At 37.1% G+C, this 25,523-nt stretch overlaps 1 protein-coding gene and 1 pseudogene across 30 annotated transcripts in view; one reads left to right on the top strand and one right to left on the bottom strand.

The window, feature by feature from the left end:
• The window catches only part of MGA (MAX dimerization protein MGA), a 148,842-nt gene that overhangs the window by 65,142 nt on the left and 58,177 nt on the right, over positions 1 to 25,523 (top strand). For all 30 annotated transcript variants that reach the window (XR_015134921.1, XR_015134920.1, XR_015134919.1 and 27 more), the window contains 3 exons: positions 17,554 to 18,493; positions 19,274 to 19,352; positions 19,478 to 19,573. Coding sequence is in view for 22 of the 30 variants with exons in the window: in XM_086321785.1 (XP_086177911.1) it covers positions 17,554 to 18,493; positions 19,274 to 19,352; positions 19,478 to 19,573 (1,115 nt within the window). In the remaining 8 variants the exon portion in view is untranslated. The remainder of the gene's footprint in view (positions 1 to 17,553; positions 18,494 to 19,273; positions 19,353 to 19,477; positions 19,574 to 25,523) is intronic.
• On the bottom strand, positions 4,685 to 5,215 carry LOC147364714 (large ribosomal subunit protein eL21 pseudogene; annotated as a pseudogene).

The following is a 25,523-nucleotide window of genomic DNA, read 5'->3' as shown; positions in this document are numbered from 1 at the left end:
CACTGTGGTTTTGATTTGCATTTCTCTAATAATTAGTGATGCTGAGTATCTTTTCATGTCCCTCTTGGCCATCTGTATGTTGTCTTTGGAGAAATGTCTGTTTAGATCTACTGCCTGTCTTTTGATTGGGTTGCTTGTTTTTGTTACTGAGTTGTATGAGCTGTTTGTATGTTTTGGAAATTAAGCCCTTTTTGGTCACATCATTTGCAAATATTTTCTGTATTTGTCTTTTCATTTTATTTATAGTTTGCTTTGCTGTACAAAAGCTTATAAGTTTGATTAGGTCCCATTTGTTTATTTTTGCTTTTCTTTCTATTGCTTTAGACTGACATAATAAAACACTGATAGGATTTATGTCAGAGAATGTAATGCCTGTGTTCTCTTCTAGTTTTATGGCAGCACCACTATTTTCACCCTCATAATCCAAAAACAGTTTAATCTATCCTTGAGTGATAGAGAATTTACTTTTAAAATTACTTTGGAGGCCGAGGTGAGAAGGAGTTTGTTAGCTGAAGGAATCGTGTATTTCTTCAGACAGTAGTTTTTGGTGTCACATGTTGTTCAGTTGCTCTTTTGTGTCCAACTCTTTGCGACCCTATGGACTGCAGCATGCCAGGCTTGCCTGTACTTCGTCTCTTGGAGTTTGCTCAAACTCATGTCCACTGAGTCAGTGATGCCATCTAATCACCTCATCCTCTGTCATCCTGTTTTCCTCTTGCCTTCAACCTTTCCCAGCATTAGGATCTTTTTCCAGTGAGTCAGTTCTTCATATCAGGTGAACAAAATATTGGAGCTTCAGCTTCAGTATCAGTCCTTCCAATGAATATTCAGGATTGATTTCCTTTAGGATTGACTGGTTTGATCTCCTTGCTATTTAAGGGACCCTAAAGAGTTTTCTCCAGCACCACAGTTTGAAGGTATCAGTTCAAACTGATACTTGAAGGTATCAGTTCTTTGGTGTTCAGCCTTTTTTATTGTCCAGCTCTCACATCTGTACATGACTACTAGAAAAACCATAGCTTTGACTATGTGGACCTTTGTAGGCAAAGTAGTGTCTCTGCTTTTTAATACACTGTCTAGGTTGGTCATAGCTTTTCTTCCAAGGAGCAAGCGTCTTTTAAGTTCATGGCTGCAGTCACCATCAGCAATGATTTTGGAGCCCAAGAAAATAAATCTGTCAATGTTTCCCTATCTAAATCTTAAGATTCTGATCTTAAGAGTTAAGAAAATGGTTCCGATTTATGAATGCATAAATATCTGTTACTGAAGAGGAAAAAAACCAACTTGATGTGCATGCTCCAAGAAATAGTATTATCGTCTACCTGAAAATGGTTTTTAGCTATATGCAGACTTTGTCTTTAGATGCTTGGTTTGGGAGCTGAGATTATTTTGAGGCAGGGCTTGTGGTGAGAACTCTTAGGATTTACTCTCTCAGTGACTTTAATATATAACATATAGCAGTGTTAATTATATCAATCATGTTGTGCATTATAAACCTAGTACTTATTTTATATCGGAAGTTTATGCCTTTCCACCACCATCATCCAGTTTCCATTCCCCTGCCCCCAGTAACCACAAATCTGATCTCTCTTTCTGAGTGTATATTGAAGTATAATCGACCTACAGTACTGTTCATTCTGGTGTGTAGCATAGGGTGATTTGGTATTTGTGTACATTACAAAGTGATCACCATGAAATCTGTTATCATTTGTCATAATGTAATTTTACATTTTGTATATATTGCATTAATAGTGTATTAATATATATTACATTATTATTGGCAGTATTTCCTGCACTGTACGTTTTATTCCTGTGATTCATTTACTTTGTGACTAGAAGTTTGTACCTCTTAATTTTCCTCACCTATTTCATTTATTACCTTTACTTCTCCTCTGGTAGCCATGTAGTTCTCTAGATCTATGACTCTTGTTTCCATTTTGTTATTTTTGTTCATTTCTTTTTTTTGAAGATTCTACATGTAAGTGAAATCATAAAATATTTGTCTTTTTATGTCTTGACTTCTTTCACTTAACACAGTATCCTCTACGTCCATCCATGTTGTTGCAAATGGCAAAATTTCATTCTTTTTTTTTTTTTGTGGCTAATATTCATCTATCATCTTTTTTATCCATTCACCTATTGATGGACACTTAGATTGTTTCCATATCTTAGTTATTGTGAATAATGCTGCTGTGAACATAGATGTGCATATGTCTTTTTGAATTAGTGTTTTTAGTTTCTTTGAAAAAGTACCCAGAAGTGGAATTGCTTGGCAGTTTCTATGGCAGTTTTATTTTTAATTTCATGAAGAACCTCGATACTGTTTTCCATAGTGGCTGCACCAGCTTACATACCTACCAACAATGCCTGAGGGTTCCCTTTTCTCCACTTTCTCTCCAGCACTGATTATCTGTTGTCTTTTTGATAATACCATTTTGACAGGTGAGGTGATAGCTCATTGTCTCTCTCTCTCTTTAGTCGCTAACTCGTGTCTGACTCTTGCAACCCCATAGACTGTAGCCTGCCAGGCTCCTCTGTCCTTGGGATTCTCCAGGCAAGAATACTGGAGTGGGTTGCCATTGTCTTCTTTTGGGGATCTTCCCAACCTGGGAATTGAACCTGGGTCTCCTAAATTGCAGGCAGATTCTTTACCACCTGAGCTTTGAGGGAAGCTCTTAGCTCGTTGTGGTTTTATTTGTTTATGGTCGCACTGGGTCTTTGTTGCTGTATGTGGGCTTTCTCTAGATGCAGTGAGTGGGGGTTACTTGTTGGTTGTGGTGCACAGGCTTTTCATTGCTATGCCTTCTTGTTGCAGAGCTCGAGCCCTAGGGCCTGTGGGCCTTCAGTAGTTGTCTCACGCAAACTCAGTAGTTGTGGCACATGGGTTTAGCTGTTCAGCGGCATGTGAACTCTTCTGGGAACAGGGATTGAACCTGTGTCCCCTGCATTGGCAAGTAGATTCTTAACCACTGGACCAACAGAGACGTCCTCATTAGGGTTTTGATTTGCATTTCCCTGATGATGAGTGATGTTGAGCATCTTTTCATGTACCTGTTGCCCATTTGTGTGTCTTTCTGGAGAAATGTCTGTTTAGGTTCTCTGTCCATTTCATGATAAGATTGTTTTTTTGGTGTTGAGTTAAATGGATTTGTATATATTTTGTATATTAACACTTTGTTAGATAATTGTTTGCATATATCTTCATTCAGTAAGCAGTCTTTTCTTTTGTTGGTGTTTTCCTTCCTTGTGCACAAGCTTTTTAGTTTGGTTATTCCCATTTGTCTGTTTTTGTTTTCCTTGCCTTAGGAGACATACTCAAAATATTGCTAAGACTGATAAAAGCATTGTTAATACTACTTACATTTTCTTCTAGGAGTTTTATGATGTCAAGTCTTACTTTTAAATTGTCAATCCACTTTGAGTTTATTTTTGTATATCATGTGAAAACGTCCAGTTTGATTTTTTTTGCATGTAATTGTCCAGTTTTCCCAACACTATTTATTGAGAAGGCTGTCTTTTTCTCATTGTATATTCTTATCTCCTATGTTGTAGATTAAATGCCCATGTAAGCGTGGGTTCATTTCTGGGCTATTCTGTTTCATCCTTCTCTGTCTACTTTTGTGCAAGTATTATATTATTTTGGTGACTATAGCTTTGTAGTCTGTCTGAAATCAGGGAGCATGGTGCCTCTAGTTTGTTCTTCTTTCTCAGTATTGTTTTGGGTAGTTAAGTTAGGCTGTTTTGGATTTTCATACAAATTTAGAGTAGTTTGTTTTGGTTCTGTAAAAAATGCCATTGGTATTTTGGTAGGGATTGCAGTTAATCTATAGATTATCTTGAGTAGTATAGTCATTTTAACAATATTAATTTTTCCAGTCTGTGCAAAGTATATATTTTCATCTCTTGTTGTCTCAGTTCTTTGCATCATTGTCTTACAGTTTTCTGAGTAGAGGTCTTTTTCTTCCTAGATTTATTCCTGGGTATCTTATTTCTTTTTGATGCAGTTGTAAATGAGATTGATTGCTTAGTTTCTCTTTCTGATAGCTTGTTGTTAGTGTATAGAAGTGCAACAGATTTCTGTGTTTTAATTTTGTATCCTGCAGCTTAACAGAATCATTCATTTGTTCTAATAGTGTTATGGTGGTGTCTTTTGGATTTTCTGTATATAGCAGTAGTATGTCACCTGCAAACAGTGAGTTTTACTTCCTACCCAGTTTGGATTCCCTTCTTTTTTTCCTTCTTTTATTCAGTTAATATTGGAAGTCCTAGCCAAAGGAATCAGATGAAAAAGTGGTGAGAGTGGGCATCTTGTCTTATTCCTAATCTTAGAGGCAGTGCTTTCAGCTTTTTACCATTGAGTATGGTGTGTTTGTCATAATCAGCTTTATTATGTTGAGTTATGTTCCTTCTGTACCTATTTCGTTGATAGGTTTTATGATAAGTGGAATTTGAATTTTGTCATAAGCTTTTTCTGCATTGATTGAGATGATGTGATTTTTATTCTTCAGTTTGGTAACATGGTATTGCCAGATTGATTTGTAGATATTGAACCATCTTTGCATCTCTGGGATAAAATCCCATTTTATCAAGGCTTATGATACTTTTAATGTATTGTTGAATATGTTTTGCTTGTATTTTGTTGAGGATTTTTTCATTTATGTTCATAAGTGATACTGGTCTGTAGTTTTTTTTTTTTTTTTTACAGTCCAGGTCTTTATTTTTACACCCATCAGGCCATGAATTGATAAGGAATGGGCTCCATCACTTCGAATTCCTTTTCATTGGTCCTCACGAAGTATGCTTCTCTGGGTGGAGCAGGCTGGCGCTTCAGCTGAACCCAAGTCTCTTTCTCTTTGGCTTCCTTCTTTTTCTGATCATTTTCCTTCACATGTTTCAGGAAACTATCTTGGCTCTTAGAGTGCTTAATATGCTTGATATGCACGTTAATTCTCTTGGCAAGAATCTTGCCCTTAACTTGTTTGTTTACAATGATGCCGACAGCATGCTGGGTAACATTGTAGACTCTCACAGTTTTGCCATGGTAACATTTGTGGGGCATTCCATTTTGAACAGTACCCATTCCCTTGATATCTACAATATCACCCTCCTTGTAGATTCTCATGTATGTGGCCAAAGGAACAATTCCATGTTTTCTAAAAGACCTAGAGGACATATTGCAGGTGCCCCTCCTTGTTCCCTTTGTGTCGGTCATTTTGGCAAATTACTGGAAGATGGCGGGTTCTGGCTGAAAAGTGGTCTTTGTTTTTTCTTTTTTGGAGGTGGTGATGTCTTTGATTTTGGTATCAGGGTAATGCTGATGTAGTAGAAGTTCAGATGCATTCTTTTCTCATAGATGTTTTGGAATGTTTTGAGAGAAATAGTTGTTAATTGTCTAAATATTTGGTAGTATTCACCTGTGAAGCCATCTGGTCATGGACTTTAATTTCTTGGGAGTCTTCTAAATTACTGATTCAGTTTTATCATTGGTACAGTAAGTCCCCTACATACAAACCAGTAAATTGTAAACTTTCAAAGATGCAAATGTGTATTCTCTCAGTATCTGATGTGAATGAAGTTGCAGCTTACCCTCCATCTTATGTTGCTGAAAACCTTTCAGCTTTACCATCCTACACCTCTTTCCCTCCTCTAGTCAGTAACTCTTCTTGCCTGTTCACTCGATGTCAGCCCCTGTATGCCAGCTGTTTTACTGTTCAGTTCAGTTCAGCTGCTCAGTCGTGCCCGACTCTGCAACCCCATGAATTGCAGCATGCCAGGCCTCCCTGTCCATCACCAACTCCCAGAGTTCACCCAAACTCATGTCCATCGAGTCGTTGATGCCATCCAGCCATCATCTGGATGGTGATGCCATCTATCTCATCCTCTGTCGTCCCCTTCTCCTCCTGCCCCCAATCCCTCCCAGCATCAGAGTCTTTTCCAGTGAGTCAGCTCTCCGCATGAGGTAGCCAAAGTACTGGAGTTTCAGCTTTAGCATCATTCCTTCCAAAGAAATCCCAGGACTGATCTCCTTTAGAATGGACTGGTTGGATCTCCTTGCAGTCCAAGGGACTCTCAAGAGTCTTCTCCAACACCACAGTTCAAAAGCATCAATGCTTCGGCGCTCAGCTTTCTTCACAGTCCAACTTTCACAACCATACATGACCACAGGAAAAACCATAGCCTTGACTAGACGGACCTTTGTTGGCAAAGTAATGTCTCTGCTTTTGAATATGCTGTCTAGGTTGGTCATAACTTTTCTTCCATGGAGTAAGCGTCTTTTAATTTTATGGCTGCAGTCACCATCTGCAGTGATTTGGGAACCCAAAAAAATAAAGTCTGACATTGCTTCCACTCTTTCCCCATCTATTTCCCATGAAGTGATGGGACCAGATGCCATAATCTTCGTTTTCTGAATGTTGAGCTTTAAGCCAACTTTTCACTCTCCTCTTTGACTTTCATCAAGAGGCTTTTTAGTTCTTCTTCACTTTCTGCCATAAGGGTGGTGTCATCTGCATATCTGAGGTTATTGGTATTTCTCCCAGCAATCTTGATTCCAGCTGTGCTTCCTCCAGCCCAGCATTTCCCGTGATGTACTCTGCATATATAAGTTAAATAAGCAGGGTGACAATATATAGCTTTGACGTACTCCTTTTCCTATTTGGAACCAGTCTGTTGTTCCATGTCCAGTTCTAACTGTTGCTTCCTGACCTGCATATAGGTTTCTCAAGAGGCAGGTGAGGTGGTCTGGTATTCCCATCTCTTTCAGAATTTCCCACAGTTTATTGTGATCCACACAGTCAAAAGCTTTGGCATAGTCAATAAAGCAGAAATAGATGTTTTTCTGGAACTCTCTTGCTTTTTCCACGATCCAGCGGATGTTGGCAATTTGGTCTCTGGTTCCTCTGCTTTTTCTAAAACCAGCTTGAACATCTGGAAGTTCACGGTTCACGTATTGCTGAAGCCTGGCTTGGAGAATTTTGAGCACCACTCTGCTAGCGTGTGAGATGAGTGCAATTGTGCGGTAGTTTGAACATTCTTTGGCATTGCCTTTCTTTGGGATTGGAATGAAAACTGACCTTTTCCAGTCCTGTGGCCACTGCTGAGTTTCCCAAATTTGCTGGCATATTGAGTGCAGCACTTTCACAGCATCATCTTCCAGGATTTGAAATAGCTCAACTGGAATTCTATCACCTCCACTAGCTTTGTCTGTAGTGATGCTTTCTAAGACCCACTTGACTTCACGTTCCAAGATGTCTGGCTCTAGGTGAGTGATCACACCATTGTGATTATCTTGGTCGTGAAGCTCTTTTTTGTACAGTTTTTCTGTGTATTCTTGCCACCTCTTCTTAATATCTTCTGCTTCTGTTAGGTCCATACCATTTCTGTCCTTTATCGACCCCATCTTTGCATGAAATGTTCCCTTGGTATCTCTAATTTTCTTGAAGAGATCTCTAGTCTTTCCCATTCTGTTGTTTTCCTCTATTTCTTTGCACTGATCGCTGAGGAAGGCTTTCGTATCTCTTCTTGCTGTTCTTTGGAACTCTGCATTCAGATGCTTATATCTTACCTTTTCGCTTCTCTTCTTTTCACAGCTATTTGTAAGGCCTCCCCAGACAGCCATTTTGCTTTTTTGCATTTCTTTTCCATGGAGATGATCTTGATCTCTGTCTCCTGTACAATGTCACGAACCTCCGTCCATAGTTCATCAGGCACTCTATCAGATCTAGTCCCTTAAATCTGTAGTGTAACATTCAAAGTGTTTTACTTTTTTGTTTTTTAATGTGTTCAGTCCAGTTCAGTCGCTCAGTTGTGTCCGACTCTTTGCGACCCCATGGACTGTATAGCTGTGCCAGGCTTCCCTGTCCATCACCAGCTCCCGAAGCTTGCTTAAACTCATGTCCATAGAGTCAGTGATGCCATCCAACCATCTCATCCTTTGTCATCCCCTTCTCCTCCTGCCCTCAATCTTTCCCAGCATCAGGGTCTTTTCATATGAGTCAGTTCTTTGCATCAGGTGGCCAAAGTATTGGAGCTTCAGCTTCAGCATCAGTCCTTCCAGTGAATATTCAGGACTGATTTCCTTTAGGATTAACTGGTTTGATTGCAGTTAAAGGGACTCTCGAGTCTTCTCCAACACCACAGTTCAAAAGCATCAGATCTTCAGTCTTCATCTTTCTTTATAGTCCAGCTCTCACATCCATACATGACTACTGGGAAAACCATAGTTTTGATTAGACGGATCTTTGTTGGCAAAGGAACGTCTCTGATTTTTAATATGCTCTCTAGGTTTGTCATTGCTTTTTTTCCAAGGAGCAAGCATCTTTTGACTTCATGGCTGCAGTCACCATCTACAGTGATTTTGGAGCTCAAGAGAATAAAGTCTGTCACTGTTTCCATTGTTTCCCCATCTGTTTGCCGTAAAGTGAGGGGACATGAAAAGTATTATAAACCTATTACAGTACAGTACTATACAGCCACTTGTGTTAGTTGGATACCTAGGCTAGTTTTGTTGAATGAATTGGACTTAAGAACATGCTCTTAGAACAGAACTGGTTTGTATATAGGGGACTTACTGTAATTGGTCTCTGTTTATATTTTGTATTTCTTCCTGATTCAGTCTTGGGAGGTTATACTAGGTGATTATTTCTAGGAGATTATCGAATTCTCCTACGTTGCCCATTTTATTGCCGTATAATTGCGTTATGTAATTTCTTTATGGTCCTTTATATTTCTCTGGTGTCAGGTATTGTGTCTCTTTAATTTTTTTTTTTTGGATCCTCTCTTTTTCTTGATGAGTCTGGCTAAGGGTTTGTTGATTTGGTTTATCTTTTCAAAGAATCAGCTCTTCGTTTTCATCCTTATTTTGTTTTCAAAAAGGAAATTGCGTATTTCATGTACGTTGTTTATTGTACAATGTATGGAAATATAGCTGGCCCTTTATATTGATTTTGTATCCTGTATCCTTGCTTAATTTGTTAACTGTTTCTCTTTGTGTGTGTTTGTATGTGTGTGTATTATTTAGAATTTTCTGCATATAAGATCATGTCATCTTCAATAGAGATACCTTTACTTTTTCTTTCCCAGTTTGAATTGATATTTTTTTCTTACCTAATTGTTTTAGTTACAACTTGCAGTACAATGTTAAATATACATGGTGAAGGTGGGAGCATTTAAGTTTTAATTTGCACTTTTTCAAGTGCATTTTCATAATTTCCTCAGGATGTATGGGATGTAGAATTTTAGAATGTTTAAATAAAATCACTTCGGAGGAAGGTAGTAATCTCCTTTACCGCTCAACAATTTCCTTCTTACGTGTTGAATAATAGCTTTATTAGTATTTTTAATAGCTTTCTTATGCCTTCATACTTTATAAGTATTTCACAATGATGAGCCTCTGTATTGGTGTGGTTCTTCTCATCATTGTGAGAAAACATTTTTTTCAAAACAAGAAATTCATGTTCTTTGGTCCTAGAAACATTGAAGTATATTTCTCTGAAAACGTTTTCACTTTCATGTTTTTCCTTTTTTAAAAAAAACCTTGATAGTTGACATATTATCTTATATAATCAGTCTTTTATCTTTTTGCTCTGTGTTATATGAGATTTCCTTGATTTAGCTTGTAACTTACTGATGTTTTTATTGTAGATATCATATTTCACTTTCCAGGAGCTCTTTTGTTTTCCACTCTACATTCCCTTTTCCAGTGGTTTTCTTTTTCCTTTTATTCTAATTACCAGTTTCATGGGAGGCATTATCTTATGGGTTTATCTAATGTGCACCTTTATATGTCTTAGTATCTATTAAGTTAATGACATAATATTGTCTATTTGTCTGTCTTGTGCATTTGATTTATGAGCTCCTTGAATGTGTGGACTGTGCTTTATTTATTTTGGTAAATCCCTGTGCCCCACAAAATGCATCTGGCACATGATAGGAGCTCAGTAAGTGTTGCCTGAATGAGTTTATCCATAGCACTAAAAAGCTTTTTTAGTGTGTTTCAGAATGGCTGGTATACATCATATTTATTTGTTAGATTGATTGTATATGCCAACAAAAAAGTAATTCTTTAGATAATTGATGTGTACAAATCAGTTGTTTTGCTGTAGTGTTGATTAGATAATCTTGTAGCAAATTTTTTTGTATAGTACCTTCTTAGAAGTATGAAACTTCAGGATTGTGTACAAAATCCTTCTGCCAAAGAAAAAATTCATGCTTTAGGTATAAAGGTTTTATTGGAAGATAAGGAGAGATTCTTCCTGACAACTTCTGTAATTTACCAGATTTAATATCCTGGGAAGATGTGAAAGCAGTTATTTTGGTAGCAGCCAAGATTTAGCTTCACAAGGTTCTTAGTTACTGCAAATATAATTGAAGTCATATGGCTAAATGAAAAAAGATAGAGATTATTTACTGCATGTTGGAAGTTCATTCTGTGAAATAGGAAGATAATGAAAGAACTGTCATTAAGTGTGAATCCTAAATTACTTGATAGTGAATGACATTTATATATGTAAATATACATAAAAACTGAGATTAATAGGGAAAGGGCAAAAGAGACATCATGGTTTGCCTAACCTTTAAAAACAGGTAAAGTAGGGAATTCCCTGGCAGTTGAGTGGTTAGGACTCCGTGCTTCCATCTCTGAGGGCCTGGGTTCAATCCCTGGTTGGGGAACTAAGATCCACAAGCTGTGCAGTGTGGTCAAAAAATAAAAAAATAGGTAAATGGGATTGTGGTGATGGCAAAACTATAAATTTAGTAAAAATAAGTGAGTTGTCACATAAAATGGGTGGGATTTATGTTATGTAACTTACATAATAAAGCCATTAAAAAAAAAACAGATAAAGAAATAGCTGTTTTTTCCAGTTAAGTGAAAATTTTGAAAAGGGGAAGCTATTTTAGCTTTTACATTTAAATCTAGCCTATCTTGGCTTTTTGTGTATGGCATGAAGTTGGGGGTCAAGGCTCATATTTTTCCATGCAGATACCTGTGTGTTCTAACATACTGAAAATATTCCCATTAAAATGCACTGGTGCCTTGGAAAATGAGGTGACTATATATATGAGTGAGTCTATTTTTGGACTATTTTTATTCCATTTTTTGGTCTGTTCTTTTGCCAGTTGTACACAGTCTTGATGACACTGTAATAAATGTTTGGTAGTGTAAACTTCAAAACTACCATAGTATGTAGAAATACAGTTGATTTTTGTGCTTTGATCTTATATTTGATGACCTTGCTGAATTCACTTATTGTTTTGTAGTGTTTAGGATTTTCTGCATACACAATTATGATGTCTGTGAAATGGTGTCTGTGAACAAAGTTAGTTTTACTTCTTCCTTTACAGTCTTTATTATTATTCTCTTTCTTTATTACTTTACTGCACAGTTTAACTTCCAGTACTCTATTGAAACTGAATTTTGAGAATGGTCATTCATGTCTCCTAATTTTAAAGAATATCATTCAGTATTTTTTAATTGGCTGTTATCCTGCTGGCTTTAGCTGTTTTTGTAATGCTTTGTATCACATTGAGAAGTTTCCTTCCAGTCCTAATTTCTTAAGTGTTGTTAAGAATAAATGTTGAATGTTTATCAAATGACTTTCTTGTATCCATTGAGATTTTGTTTTTCTCCCTATTTTTTGTTAATATGGATAGTTACTATTATTATTATTTTTTAATGGTGGGGTAGGGACTGTGTGGGAATGCGGACTAGAAGTGTTCTAACATCTTTGCATTCCTGGGATAAATACTACTTGGTTTAAAGAACATTGTTTTTAATATTGGATTCAATTTACTGATACTTCACTAAGGATTTCCCTCTGAATTCATGAAGGATATTTTTATTTCTGATACTTAGGGTTCAGGAATTTGTTTTCTTCAAAATTGTAAAGTGTTGAATTCTCGGGTATTTTCTGAGTTTGTGCAAGATTGGAATTTTTTTCACTATGTGTTTGCTAGACTTGAGTGAAGCCAAGGAGTTTTTCTTTGTTGGCAGGTTTCAACTCATAAATGCAATTTCTCTGTTCTCTATTTCATTGAACTTTTTCCTCTTAGCACTTGTCCCTTCTTTGTGCTTGCTTTTGTTTTTATTTATTTATTTGACTGCTCTGGGCCTTAGTTGTGGCATGCAGGATATAGTTCCCTGAGCAGGGATTGAACCAAGCCCCCCTGCATTGCAAGTCTGGAGTCTTAGCCACTGGACCACCAGGGAGTTCCCTTGCTTTTGTTTTAATTTGCCTACTTCAGTTTAGTGGTTGGCAGACTTAAGACCTGTGGACGACACCTAGCCTGCCATTTTTTTTGTGGTGGTGTTATGGCCTGCAAACTAAAAATATGGTTATTATATTTTTTAATGATTGTGAGGGAAAAACAAGAGTATTATTTGTCATGTGAAAATTCTGTAAAGTTCAAATTTCGATGTCCATTTGTTGGGACACAACTATGTTCACTTCTTTATGTATTGTCTTGTGGCTTCTTTTATGCTATGACGGTAGAGTTGAGTAAAGGTTATACAGACTTTAGAGACTAAAATTTTTACGTCTAGCCCTTTGTAAACAGTTTATCAATCCCCAAGATACTGATTTTTTGAAAAATTTGTGCACAACATTTCGTTTTGGTATTTTCTGTCATCTATTCTTTGATTATCTTCCCCTGTTTTCATTTGGATTGAATTTAAAAAATTCCATCCATGTGGCCTGTTGGTTTTTTTTAGCTACGCCTCTGTGTGTTTTTTTTTTAGTATTTATATTAGTCTGCTTAGGTTGACGTAATACCATAGACTGAGTGACTTAAACAATGAAAATTTATTTTCTCACATTTCTGGAGTCTAGAAAGTCCAAGTAATGGTTTTGATAAGGTTCAGTTTTGTTGGGAGCTCTTATCCTGACCTGTAGACAGCTGCTTTCTAGCTTTGTCCTCATATAGAAGAGAGGTGACCTTTATGACCTCACTTAACCTTAATGACTTCCTCAGACCCTATCTCTGTGTATAGTCACTTGGGGGTTAGGGCTTCAGTTTATGAATTTGGGAGGGGACACAGTGCATTCTGTAGCAGTGGTTATGGAGATAAGTATGTACATTCTTAATTTATCAAGTAGAATCAGATTAATATAACAGTTCATGACCAGCTAATGTCCTTGTTGTTCATGTCCTTAGATATATGTTATAAACCGCCCCCAATAGTTAACTGTATTTGCTTTAAACAGTAGTCATTTAAATAAATGTAGGAAAAATAGTCTTATATTTAGTGACATGTTTATTTTTTCTGGATCTTTTCATTCATTCCTGGATTCATTTTCATACTAGTTCATTTCCTATCAGTCTGAAGAACTTCCTTTAGTATTTTTTTTAAACTTGGTTTTTAAAAAAAGATGTAATTCACTGCTATATAATTCACCCTTTAAAAGTGTTAAGTTCAGTGACTTTTATATATTTGCAAAATTATATAGCCATGACTAGAGTCATTTTAAGAACATTCATCACCGCAAAGAAAGAAACCCTGTGTCCTTGACTGATCACTCTCCATTTTCCTTCAGCTGCTGTTCCACCCACCCAACCATATGCAGCCACCAGTCTCTCTTTTAAAAGTCTCTGGATTTGCCCATTCCGGATATTACATATAAATGGGATCATGTAATATGTGGTCTGTTGTGCCTTACTTAGCATAAGGTTTTCAAGGTTCATGTTGTAGTGTGTATCTGTACTTAATTTCTTTTATTACTGAATTATATTGTTACGTGGATATACTACTTTTTATTTATCCATTTATTAGTTGACAGACATTAGGTTGTTTCTTTTTGACTATTATGAATAACGTTGCCATGAACATTTGTGAAGTGTTGGTGTTGAATAAGTTTTGATTGTTGATAAGCCCATTCTTCCCTCACTAAATTGTCTTGGCATCCATGATTTGAATTCAGTTGAAAATCAATTGAGGGACTTCCTGGTGGTCTAGTGGTTAAAATTCCTCACTCTCAATGAAGGGGGCACTGGTTCGATCCCTGGTGTGAGAACTAAAATCCTACATGACGCATGGTGTGGCCCTTAAAAAAGAAAAGAAAAAAACAGTTGTTACAAATGTGGGCATTTATTACTGGACTCTAAATTCTGTTTAGGTGATTGGTATGTTTAGCTTTATGCTGAGTACGGTAGCTTTATATAAGTTTTGAAATTGGGAAGTATGTGTCCCCATTTGTTTCTGTTTTTTAAGATACTTTGAGTTATTTTGTGGTTCCTTGCATTTCCATGTGAATTATATAAGATCAGCTTGTCTATTTTACAAAAATCCCAGGTGGGGCGTTGATAGGGATTGTGTTGAATCTGCATTTCAGTTTTGGGGAGTATTGCTGCCTCACCAATACTAAGTTGTCTAAGTATGTAACTGTGGAGTATTTATCCTTTTTTTAAAGGCTGGCTATAATTCTATTTTTTTCCCCCAACAGTTTTGTAGTTTTCTGTGTATGAGTCTTATAGTGTTTTGGTTCAGTTTATTAAGTAGTTTATTCTTGCGGCTGCTGCTGCTGCTTCTGCTAAGTCGCTTCAATTGTGTCCAACTCTGTGCGACCCCATTGACTGCAGTCCACCAGGCTCCCGCATCCCTGGGATTCTCCAGGCAAGAACACTGGAGTGGGTTGCCATTTCCTTTTCCAATGCATGAAAGTGAAAAGTGAAAGTCAAGTCGCTCAGTTGTATCCTACTCCTAGCAACCCCATGGACCGCAGCCCACCAGGCTCCTCCGTCCATGGGATTTTCCAGGCAAGAGTACTGGAGTGGGGTGCCATCGGCTCTATTGTAAATAGGGTTGTCTTCTCAATTTCATTTTTGATGTTTATTCCTAGTGTGTAGAAATACAATTATTTTGGTATGTGTTGATCTTGGATCCTTCGATCTTGTCAAACTCATTTATTCCCTTTGTGTGTGTGTGTGTGTGTGTATTTCTTAGGATTTTCTGCTTTATATCCACAGAGTTTAGTATCTGTGGGGAGTTCTGGAACCAGTCTCCCTCAGATACTGGAGGTGACTGTATACAAGATCATGTCATCCACAAATAGAGGTGTTTTTTTTTTTAACTTCTTTTTCAATTTGGATCTCTTTTGTGTCTTTTTCTTGACTGATCACCCTGGCAGAACCTCTAGTATGGTGGTGGTGCTTTAGTTGCTATGTCCTACTCTTGAGACCCTGTGGACTGTAACTCACCAGGCTGTAACTCACTCCTCTGTCCATGGTATTTCCCAGACAAGAATACTGGAGTGGGTTGCCATTTTCTTTTCCAGGGGATCTTTCGGACCCTGGATCTTTTGGATTGAAACCAGGTCTCCTGCGTTGCAGGTGGATTCTTTACCACTGAGCCACCAGGGAAGCCTGAACCTCTAGTATAAAATTACATAAATAGAAGTGGTGAAAACTAATATCCTTGTGTTGTTTTGGTCTAAGGAGGTAGTATTTTTTGTGATGTGTGAATTCTTTCAGATGTCTGAAAATGTGTTTAGCTTTGAAGGCTTCTTTTAAACCTACAGCATTACATCGATTCTTTAAATGCTTTATGACAGGTGTCATTCCCTTGTCTTCTGTTTTACATTCTTTCCCATGAGTAGTCTGCTGTTCCATCCTTTTTCCTCTGATCTGTTCTTTTTTCCTTCCCTGCTTGTAAGGTTTTTCTCTTCGTCTTTTTTCAGTACCTGATCTTTATGTGCCTAGGTATGACTTTTTTTTTTTTTTAATGTTGCTGAGCTTCTTGGATCTGTGGATGAAAATCTTTCCCTTTGGGAATACTTTTGTTCAATTTCTCTTCAAATGTTTCTCCTTTCTTTCTCCTGCCATTTTGGAAGTGCTGCTACTAGTATGTTAGATCATCAGATGTGTCCCACAGGTCTCTGACACGTTTTGCCTTTTTCTCTTATCTTTCAGTCTAGATCCCCAACCCCTGAGCTATGGACCAGAAAAATTGTCTTCATGAAACAGGTCCCTGATGCCAAAAAGGTTGGGGACCACAAGTCAAAATGATTTACTTTAATAAATTTTCGCTCACTTCAGTTTCTGAATAATTTACTTTAATAATGTTAGCTCACCTCAGTTTTAAGGGTAGGATCGAACTCTTCTTTCAGACAGGGCCCTGGAATCTTAAGTGCTGTGACACTAAGTTTCTGTTTTCAGGCCAAGTTTCTGCATCACTGGAAATTCTGCAGAAGTCCACTGGAGGATAATTGATGGTAGCAAGACTTGTTTTCTGTTGAGGGCAGCTTTTAGTCTGCCCATACTCAGGCATTAAAAGTTTGGTTTCTCTGTGTTCCAGCAAAGTTTCTTTGCCTATAGCATCCTTTTTCTGTCTACATTTGTACTTCAGCCAATGTAGGTGCCATGCAGGGTTGAAAGCACTAGTGGTCTGCGGTCACGTAGAGATGGCTGGTCCTTCTCTGGAATTCAGTTGATTTAGACTTACTTTGTACCCAGAGGTATTCAGTGGCTTTAAAGAAAGAATAGAATTTTAAATTTATTTAGTGTTTTGTCACTGTATGTTCTTTGTGAACTTCTATATTCTAACTGGAAGTCCTTTATTGAAGAGTTTTTGAGTGAGGTCAAGATCTCAAGTCAGTTTTTCAAGGGGTACATTGATTTTGTTGTTGCTTTTGCATATTTGAGGTAAATGAAAGTTATACAGATAAAGTGACTTTAAGGTTAGTGAGTCATGCTAACATGTTCTCAAGATACATTGGTATAGTTTATATGCTTTCAGTGATGAATTAGGCAAAGTGGGAAACTAAAAAGTTGATTTGAATTTTGATGAATTATAAACACTGAAGTCTAGACAGATTGTATGTATTTGCCTTCATCTACCGCCATCCTACCCTTTGATTTTGGAAGAACTAATGCTGGGTTCTTTACATTGAAAGTTAATTTTTTCAGTTTTCAATTTGAAAAATCACCTGGCAGCAACATTGTGACTGCAGTGGGAAAACTAGTAGCTAGTACATTTTAAAATGGTTAAAATGTTATGTTTTATGTTGTATGAATTTTATCTCAATTAAAAAATCAATGAGCTGTTTGAAAGGCGCTCTCTGATGTTTATTTAAATTTTTAATCATAATGGATATTTGTGTGCTTTTATTGGCAGTTGTTTATTAGTCTGTAGATTTCAAGAGTTTGATTTTGTATCAGTGCCAGCTAACTTTCAAAATTGAATTCATTTGAAGAATACTGTTAGGTTTGATCTTAGCCAAAAGGCTGAGAAGCCATGAAGAATACTATTAGAAAAATAACTGTTACAACATATCTTGCTTTTTGATTTAGTCATGAGAGTTACTTGTTAAAACTTTACCCTTTGTTTTATAAGTTTTTCATGAAAAATTGATGGAATATGTAAAAGTGTGATGTTGGTAAACCGTTGAGAAACTTGTTATGTTATACAGAGTGCTTTTTTTTTTTTTTTTAATGAATGGCTCTTGAAATCTGATGTGATTTTACTTGGTTTTCAACAATCTCTTTTTCCACCTTTCCCTTCCTGGGTCTTGTTTATGGATGATTCTGTCCTTTTTAACCCTCCCTACTCTGTCTCCCCAGCCTTGGCAACAGTTTTGAAGATGGCTCCCATGTAACGTCACCATTAAACCCAAATGAAAACTTCAATGTTGTCATTAAAGAAGAGCCTCTGGATGATTATGAATATGAACTTGGTGAGTGCCCAGAAGGGGTCACTGTGAAACAGGAAGAGACAGATGAGGAAACAGATGTATACTCAAACAGTGATGATGATCCTATACTAGAGAAACAGCTGAAGAGGCACAATAAAGCTGATAACCTGGAAGCTGACCATCCATCTTCTAAATGGCAACCAAATAGCCCATCAGGTGTTGCTAAAGCTAAAATGTTCAAATTAGATGCTGGAAAGATGCCAGTAGTCTACCTGGAGCCCTGTGCTGTCACCAAAAGCACAGTGAAGGTTTCTGAGCTCCCTGACAACATGCTTTCCACATCTCGGAAGGATAGATCTCTGTTGACAGAATTAGACTATTTGCCTGCGTACATTGAAAATTCTAATGAGACTGGCTTCTGCTTAGGCAGAGAATCAGAAAATGATCTTGGAAGACATTCACTAGATATCAGAGTGGTACAAAAATATCCCTCACTTAAAGAAGCTCAGTGGAAATACCCTGATATATCTGACAGTGTTAACACAGAAAAACTACTTGATGGTTCAAAGAGTTCAGTTGGGGACTCGTTTTTAGGAAAAGAGGACTTGGGCAGAAAGAAAACTATGCTTAAGATTTCAGCGGCTCCCAGGACTGTGAATGCTAATCAGAATGCCCCTCCAAATGTCCCTGGAAAAAGAGGAAGGCCACGAAAACTGAAACTGTCTAAGGCAGGGCGGCCACCTAAAAACACAGGAAGATCTTTAACTTCTACGAAGAACACTCTTACGGGCCCTGGAAGTACCTTTCCAGATGTGAAACCTGATCTGGAAGATGTAGATGGTGTTCTCTTTGTTTCCTTTGAATCAAAGGTAAGATTGTCATTTTCAGCTTTCTTTCTAAGGCCAAATAATCATCACTGAATTGTATACTAGCTGCTAGTTATCTTAGAATGTAGTTACTGTGAATGCATCCATTATATGAGGTTGTGTGCATGGGAAGGGGAGTATCTCTGAAATATTGGGTTAGCAGTATTAACCCAATGCTTCAACTAGATTATTTTTCTTTCAGATTTTTAGAGAAACTTAGTCTTTCTAAATTGACTACACAGAGGTTGAATTCTCTCTGCCTGTTCTTTTCCTCCCTCCTTGTTAATTGCTGAGTAAATCTATTTTTATTTAAACAGGGGCTTCCCAGGTAGAGCTAGTGGTAAAGAACCTATCTGGCAATGCAGGAGACATAAGAGACGTAGGTTCGATCCTTTGGTTGGGAAGATCCTCTGGAGGAGGTTATGGCAACCCACTCCAGTATTCTTACATGGAGAATCCCATGGACAGAGGAACCTAGCGTGCTACAGTCCATGGGGTCACAAAGAATCGGACACAACTGGAGCAACTTAGCATGCATGCAGAAGAAATCAGTATACAAATTGCAATAAATGGGCATAAATACAGTTCTAAGTCAGTTAGCTGAGTGTATTATATTTAAATTTTTTGCTTTCTCCCCACTATTAAAGTGATGTTAATGTAGAACATTTAGAAAATAGTGAAAAGTATCAACATGGAAAAAATGCCCCTGGTTTACTTTTAAATCCTTAGAAGTGACATTAACCACTTTTTTTCTTTCCTTTTTTTTTTTTTTTTTAAATACAGGAAGCTCTAGATATTCATGCAGTTGATGGAACAAATGAAGAATCTTGTAGTCTTCAGGCATCAGCTGCAAATGACCCAGGTATTATATAATAGTAAAAAAAAAAAAGAGAGAGAGATGGAGAATTTGGCTCTAGAAGTGAAAGAAGCAATGTGTAGTCTGCTGTAGTATATAGCAGCTTATTTTTATCATTGTTTTCTGAGTAGGTTGCAGAGCAAGAATTTCCCAGTTGGAAAAGGAATTGATAGAAGATTTGAAGGCCTTACGGCACAAGCAAGTCATACATCCTGGTCTTCAAGAAGGTATAATTCTCTAAAAACTATGCAAGCCTGGTTTTGTTGTTGTTGTTGTTCTTCTTCTTCTTGCCCTCTCTTTTTTCTCTCTTCCCTTTGCACCTTCCCCAAACCTTTTCTGTTTTCCTTCTTTCCCCTTTCTTTTGATTTCATTTATTTTAGCCCTTCTCTCAGCTTGCATTTTTTCTGTTCTCTCTGTTCATGATTCTTTCTCTTAACTAAAAAGCATGCCTAGGTCTTTGGTGTCCTAAGAGAAACCTTTCAGACTCTGAGGATACTGTTCTATCATTGGTGAAGCATAATATATTATGCATTAAAAATGTATCATGGTAAGAAAGTGGTGTTTTTCTTTCTTATAATGCAATTTTGGTTGCTTTTGTTTCTGGGGGTTTTTGAAGGTTCCTTTGTTTTGTTTTTGGAGGGAAAGACCCTACTTTTTTTATGTACTTGGTAATATATTTAGCTGTGTAAAGAGAATACTTATTTCTCATATGTGACTGTAAACATTTTATATATTTCATATATTGCTTGGAGTGTAGTTTAAAATTTTAATCATTACATATTTTGTTGAAATAGTTTATCTTGGCCTTGATTATATGGTTTAATCCTTTTTTAAAGAATAGCAAAATTTACCATACCTATGCCATTATAATTAACTACTGACTTTCCTCCCTGTTTGCACTGTAAATAGAAGGACTATAAACCATGCCTCAACTTTTAGTTTTCTCATATCTTATTTTAGATATGCTTCTTGGAGTAGTTTGAGTTTTGACACTTAGTCAATTTTCAAAGGACTATCTAGGCTGATTCACATTGTATAGTAGATCATTTATATGAAAGTCTAAGCATTATATACCAACAGAACATTGATTTATAAACAGCCATTCAGTTTCTAAATTCACTGGTAATATTTGAACTTTTTGCTTTAACGTGAGACTGTGTGACAGTATGGTGTTAAAGTATGTAAATTTCAACCCAAGTAATTAGGACTGGATACTGTGGATTGTAATGGAAGATCAGTCATGTCATATTAGTCTTGCTGGTAATAATGTTTGCTGTCCTTTATTGTTTGTTTTCATTTCTGCTATTTTATTTAAATAATAATCTCTTTTCTCAATTAACTTTTCGTTTTCCCCTCACTCCTACATTTTTTAAAGTACTCTTTATAACATTTGCATTGTGTTCTTTCAGCCTAATGACCACATTTATTGTCTTAGTTCTAGAGTTAAATATATTTAGTGCTCCCTGCTGATCTTTTTGCTCTGTTTGTTAGTTTTTTTGGCTAAGGTTTGAGTTTTTTTCCTTTCCTTATAGACATTTTAGTCAAATCTGTGATTTTTTTTCCCTTTGTGTAATGGGCCTTCAAAGTCAAATGCTTATGGGAACTAAGCAGGTAACATATAGTGAAATTAGCCTGAATTTGTGGGTGGGGTTGGACTCTAGTTGGCTGGAGTATAGGTTCTTTTTCTAAGGGGTCATCCACATGAGTTCAGTTCAGTCACTCAGTTGTGTCTGACTCTTTGCGACTCCATGAATCACAGCACGCCAGGCCTCCCTGTCCATCCCCAACTTCCGGAGTCCACCCAAACCCATGTCCATTGAGTCGGTGATGCCATCCAACCATCTCATCCTCTGTCGTACCCTTCTCCTCCTGCCTTCAATCTTTCCCAGTGTCAGGGTCTTTTCCAATGAGTCAGCTCTTCGCAACAGGTGGCCAAAGGATTGGAGTTTCAGCTTCAACATCAGTCCTTCCATTGAACACCCAGGACTGATCTCCTTTAGGATGGACTGGTTGGATCTCCTTGCAGTCCAAAGGACTCTCAAGAGTCTTCTCCACATCAGTGAATTGTCAAATAGGAATGTAGGCCCATTATTTTCAGAAATTCCCATTGTAGTGTAGAAGATAAAGTAAGTATTTTTATGTAAAATCTATCCGTTGTAAGTGGTGGCAGCTGATAAAGTGTTTTTGAACAGAAAAGTGTGTGAGGCATCCATCACCTTTTAGTTACTACACAAATTATGCATTTAGTGTTCAAGTTTGTACTTAATCCTCACATTGTTAAGGGTAAATTCAACTACATTCTTATATAGTTTTACAGTTAAATCTGTAATCCATGTGTACTTTCTAAAATCCATGAGGCACTTTCCATAATGTATAAGGTAGAATTACAGTTTGGAGGTTTTCCTCTATTTTATTTTGGCAGATGTCTCCCCCAGCCCCCAACCTTTGCTTAAGACTTAAAATATTAAAAGAATTAAGTTAGTTTGACTAAATGTTTATAGTAACTTATGGTGCCAGCTAAGTATCTGCAGATAGTGAAAATACTTGTCTAGATTCCTTTCTAATAATTGATGTTTGAAGTAATTTATTAAATTTATTACATTTCAATTCAGTAATGTCCTGTTTCTTTGCCTTTCTGTCAACTGTAGCATTTCCTTATTTTTTAGAAAATGAGCACTTCTAAATCTAGAAAGATTTTGAGCTGGAAAAAAAAAACTTGAAAAGCTTTATGAACTTCCTTTGTAATTGTGGAAGAAATGTTGATTTAAGCCTGAGAAAATGTTTTTATTGTTGTTGTTTATAGTTTTGTTGCTAAAATAAGATTCTTAATTTTGTTTTCCACAGTGTGATATTTTTGTTTTCTATACTTTTCTTTGCTGCTTCCAAATTGGTTTATTTTCTAAGCCCATCATCCTGAAATTACAATTTTTTGATCTTTAAAGGTATTGTTATAAAAGCGTTTTCTACTTCATTGCTACCAAGTAAATTAATTCTATGTCAGTTGTTACATTCATGTTTTATTTTAAGTAAGTATTAGATTTGCAGAAATATTGGAACCATAGTACAGAGTTCCTATATACTCAACATCCAGTTTCCCCTGTAGTTGACATCTAACTTGAGCGCAATACATTTGTTACAATTAGAGAACCTACTGATATACTATTATTTACTAAAGTGCATACTTTATTCAGATTTCCTTAGTTAGTTTTCTATGTTTCAAGGTATCACCTAGGAAAATGTCGTAGTACTGCATCTAGTAGTCATGTCTCCTTAGGATCCTGTTGGCTGGGATGGTTTCTCAGACTGTTTTGTTTTTAATTATTTTGACCGTTTTGAGGAATACTGGTCAGTTATTTTGTAGAATGACCCTCAGTTGAGATTTGTTTGATATTTTTCTCATGGTTCACCTGAGACCATATGTTTATAGGAAGAAGACCACAAAGGTAAAGTGCCATTCTCATCTTACCATATCAAGGATAAATATTATCAACATAATTTGTCACTGACATTTTTATGCTGTACTCTTTGGAAGGAAGTCACTGTGTAGTCCACACTTAATGAGTGGTAAGGTATGCTTCTCTTTCTTGAGGAAGGAGTATCTGCATAAATTACTTGAAATTTTTCTGTAGCCAGAGATTTCTTTCTCCCTCATTTTTATTCAGTCTTTTATATCAGTGTGAACTCCTGTCAGTTTTAATGTTAAATTCCTTAAATGACAGTATTCCCAGGGCACTCTCTCTTTCTTTTTAGTTACTTAAAAAAATCTCTGTAGTGTTAAATCAGTGGTTAGGTAGAGTTTTTCTTTTATATATCTATATCTACTTTTCTGTTCTATGTTCAGTAGTTATACAGGTTTTTCTTTGGAGTGTATTTTTGTGGATATCTCCTATTTAAGTGCATTTAGCTAGATGCGCACTTTTTTTTTTTTTTTTTTTTTGCTACAGTTTATCATCTTAGGTGATTCTGCCTTGAACCTAAAGGGTTATCTGTTTTTGTTTCTTTCTTTATGAGTCTTTTTTTTAATGGTGAGATAATGTATTCTTAGGAAGTTGCTCCTAATATGAAAAGGCAGAAGCATTTAGGGGTATGATTTAAACCATCATGTGCAAAGCATTATATGCTTTTATATGCTAAGAATTATTTAACTTATTTTTGCAAGCTGAAGTTATTCTCATTCATATGGAACCGACTAAGTCTGGGTCTTATGGCAAATAAGTCTTCATGGCAAATAGATGGAGAAACATGGGTGAAATAAATCTTCATGGCAAATAGATGGGGAAACATGGCAAGTAGATGGGGAAACAGTGGAAACAGTGAGAGAGTTTATTTTTTGGGGCTCCAAAATCACTCACTGCAGATGGTGTCTGCAGCCATGAAATCAAAAGACACTTGCACCTTGGAAGAAAGCTATGACCAACCTAGACAGCACATTAAAAAACAGAGACATTACTTTGCCGACAGAGGTCTGTCTAGTCAAAGCTGTGGTTTTTCCAGTAGTCATGTGTGGTTGTGAGAGATGGACTATAAAGAAAGCTGAGTGCCAAAGAATTGATGCTTTTGAACTGTGGTGTTTGAGAAGACTCTCTGAGAGTCCCGTGGACTGCAAGCAGGTCCAACCAGTCCATCTTAAAGGAAATCAGTCCTGAATATATATTCATTGGAAGGACTGATGCTGAAGCTCCAATCCTGTGGCCACTTGATGTGAAGAACTGACTCATTTGATGCTGAGAAAGATCGAAGGTGGGAGAAGGGGACAACAGAGGATGAGATGGTGGGATGGTATCACCAACTGAATGCACATGAGTTTGAGTAAGCTCTGTGAGGTGGTGCTGGACAGGGAAGCCTGTTGTGCTACAGTCCATGGGGTTGCAAAGAGTCGGACACGATTGAGCGACTGAACTGAAACTGAAAGTCTGGGTCTCAAGTATTTGTTTCTTGGGGAAGGATTTTCTCTAAGGACAAACATTTCAAGATGTGTAGGTAAGCTAAGTTGGGAATTACTTTGAGTAGTGTCCATGTGCCATTGACCTCTCTACTGTTAAGGCTTTAACAAAATAAGTATATTTAAAATAAATTTGATCTTTGTGTTGATATTTTTCGGAGAAGGCAATGGCACCCCACTCCAGTACTCTTGCCTGGAAAATCCCATGGACGGAGGAGCCTGGTAGGCTGCAGTCCATGGGGTCGCTAAGAGTCGGACACGACTGAGTGACTTGACTTTCACTTTTCACTTTCATGCATTGGAGAAGGAAATGGCAACCCACTCCACAATTCTTGCCTGGAGAATCCCAGGGACAGCGGAGCCTGGTGGGCTGCCGTCTATGGGGTCACACAGAGTCAGACACGACTGAAGTGACTTAGCGGTAGCAGCAGTTGATATTTTTAGGATCACTTGATACACCTTTTTGTGGGAAGATGGCAGTTCAAAATATTAGCAAATCCAGACAAGAAGATATGTAGGGAAAACAGTCTGTAAATTTGATTGTCCTGGTCTAGATTTTGCATGTCTGCCTACCTATTTGGCTGTATGGATACATTTTTAACAACTTAATTCCTTTCTTTCTGTTTTCTCTGTAGGCTCAAGTAGTTTTTGTCTGTAATAATAATATGTTTCTCTTTTCAAAGCACTACAGTATCTGATTTTATCCTTTGTTTAGGATTCAGTGTGACTTGAATTTCTGCGATATTTTGCATTCTGCTCCACTCTGGTTCCACTCTGCTCTTCCTCCCCACCTTTCCTAGTTAATTCCTACTTATTCTAATTTAAGAATTACACTCTCTGTACAGTTTTACCAGGTTGCCTTGGGCTTTTCAAGTATCGTTCCATTTGCCTCTCACAGGATTTATTTACCCTATTGTAACTACTAATGAGTCAGTTGGGAAAACAACACAAAAGCTCCATGAGGTCTGGGAAATGTCTTTGATCTCTGTCCTCATCTGTATTGCAGAGCATTTGAAAGAGAAGGTACAGTTAATTCTTAAAACATAAAACTCAGTGCAGTGGATTGATACTTCACTGATGAGAAAGCAGAAGCTAAGAGAAATTTAGCCCAAAGTCAGGATTAGAGAACAGTTTCTTGACCCATATTAACCTGCCTGCCAAAGCAGGAGACGTAAGAGACACGGGTTTGATCCCTGGTTTGGGAGGATCCCCTGAAGGCGGGCATGGCAATCCAC

The sequence above is a fragment of the Bos grunniens genome, chromosome 10 (assembly GCF_055505025.1).
Source record: "Bos grunniens cultivar Pamir isolate PY7600 chromosome 10, Bosgru_T2T1.0, whole genome shotgun sequence".
NCBI lineage: Eukaryota > Metazoa > Chordata > Mammalia > Artiodactyla > Bovidae > Bos > Bos grunniens.
This window is presented reverse-complemented; position numbering and strand designations above follow the sequence as displayed.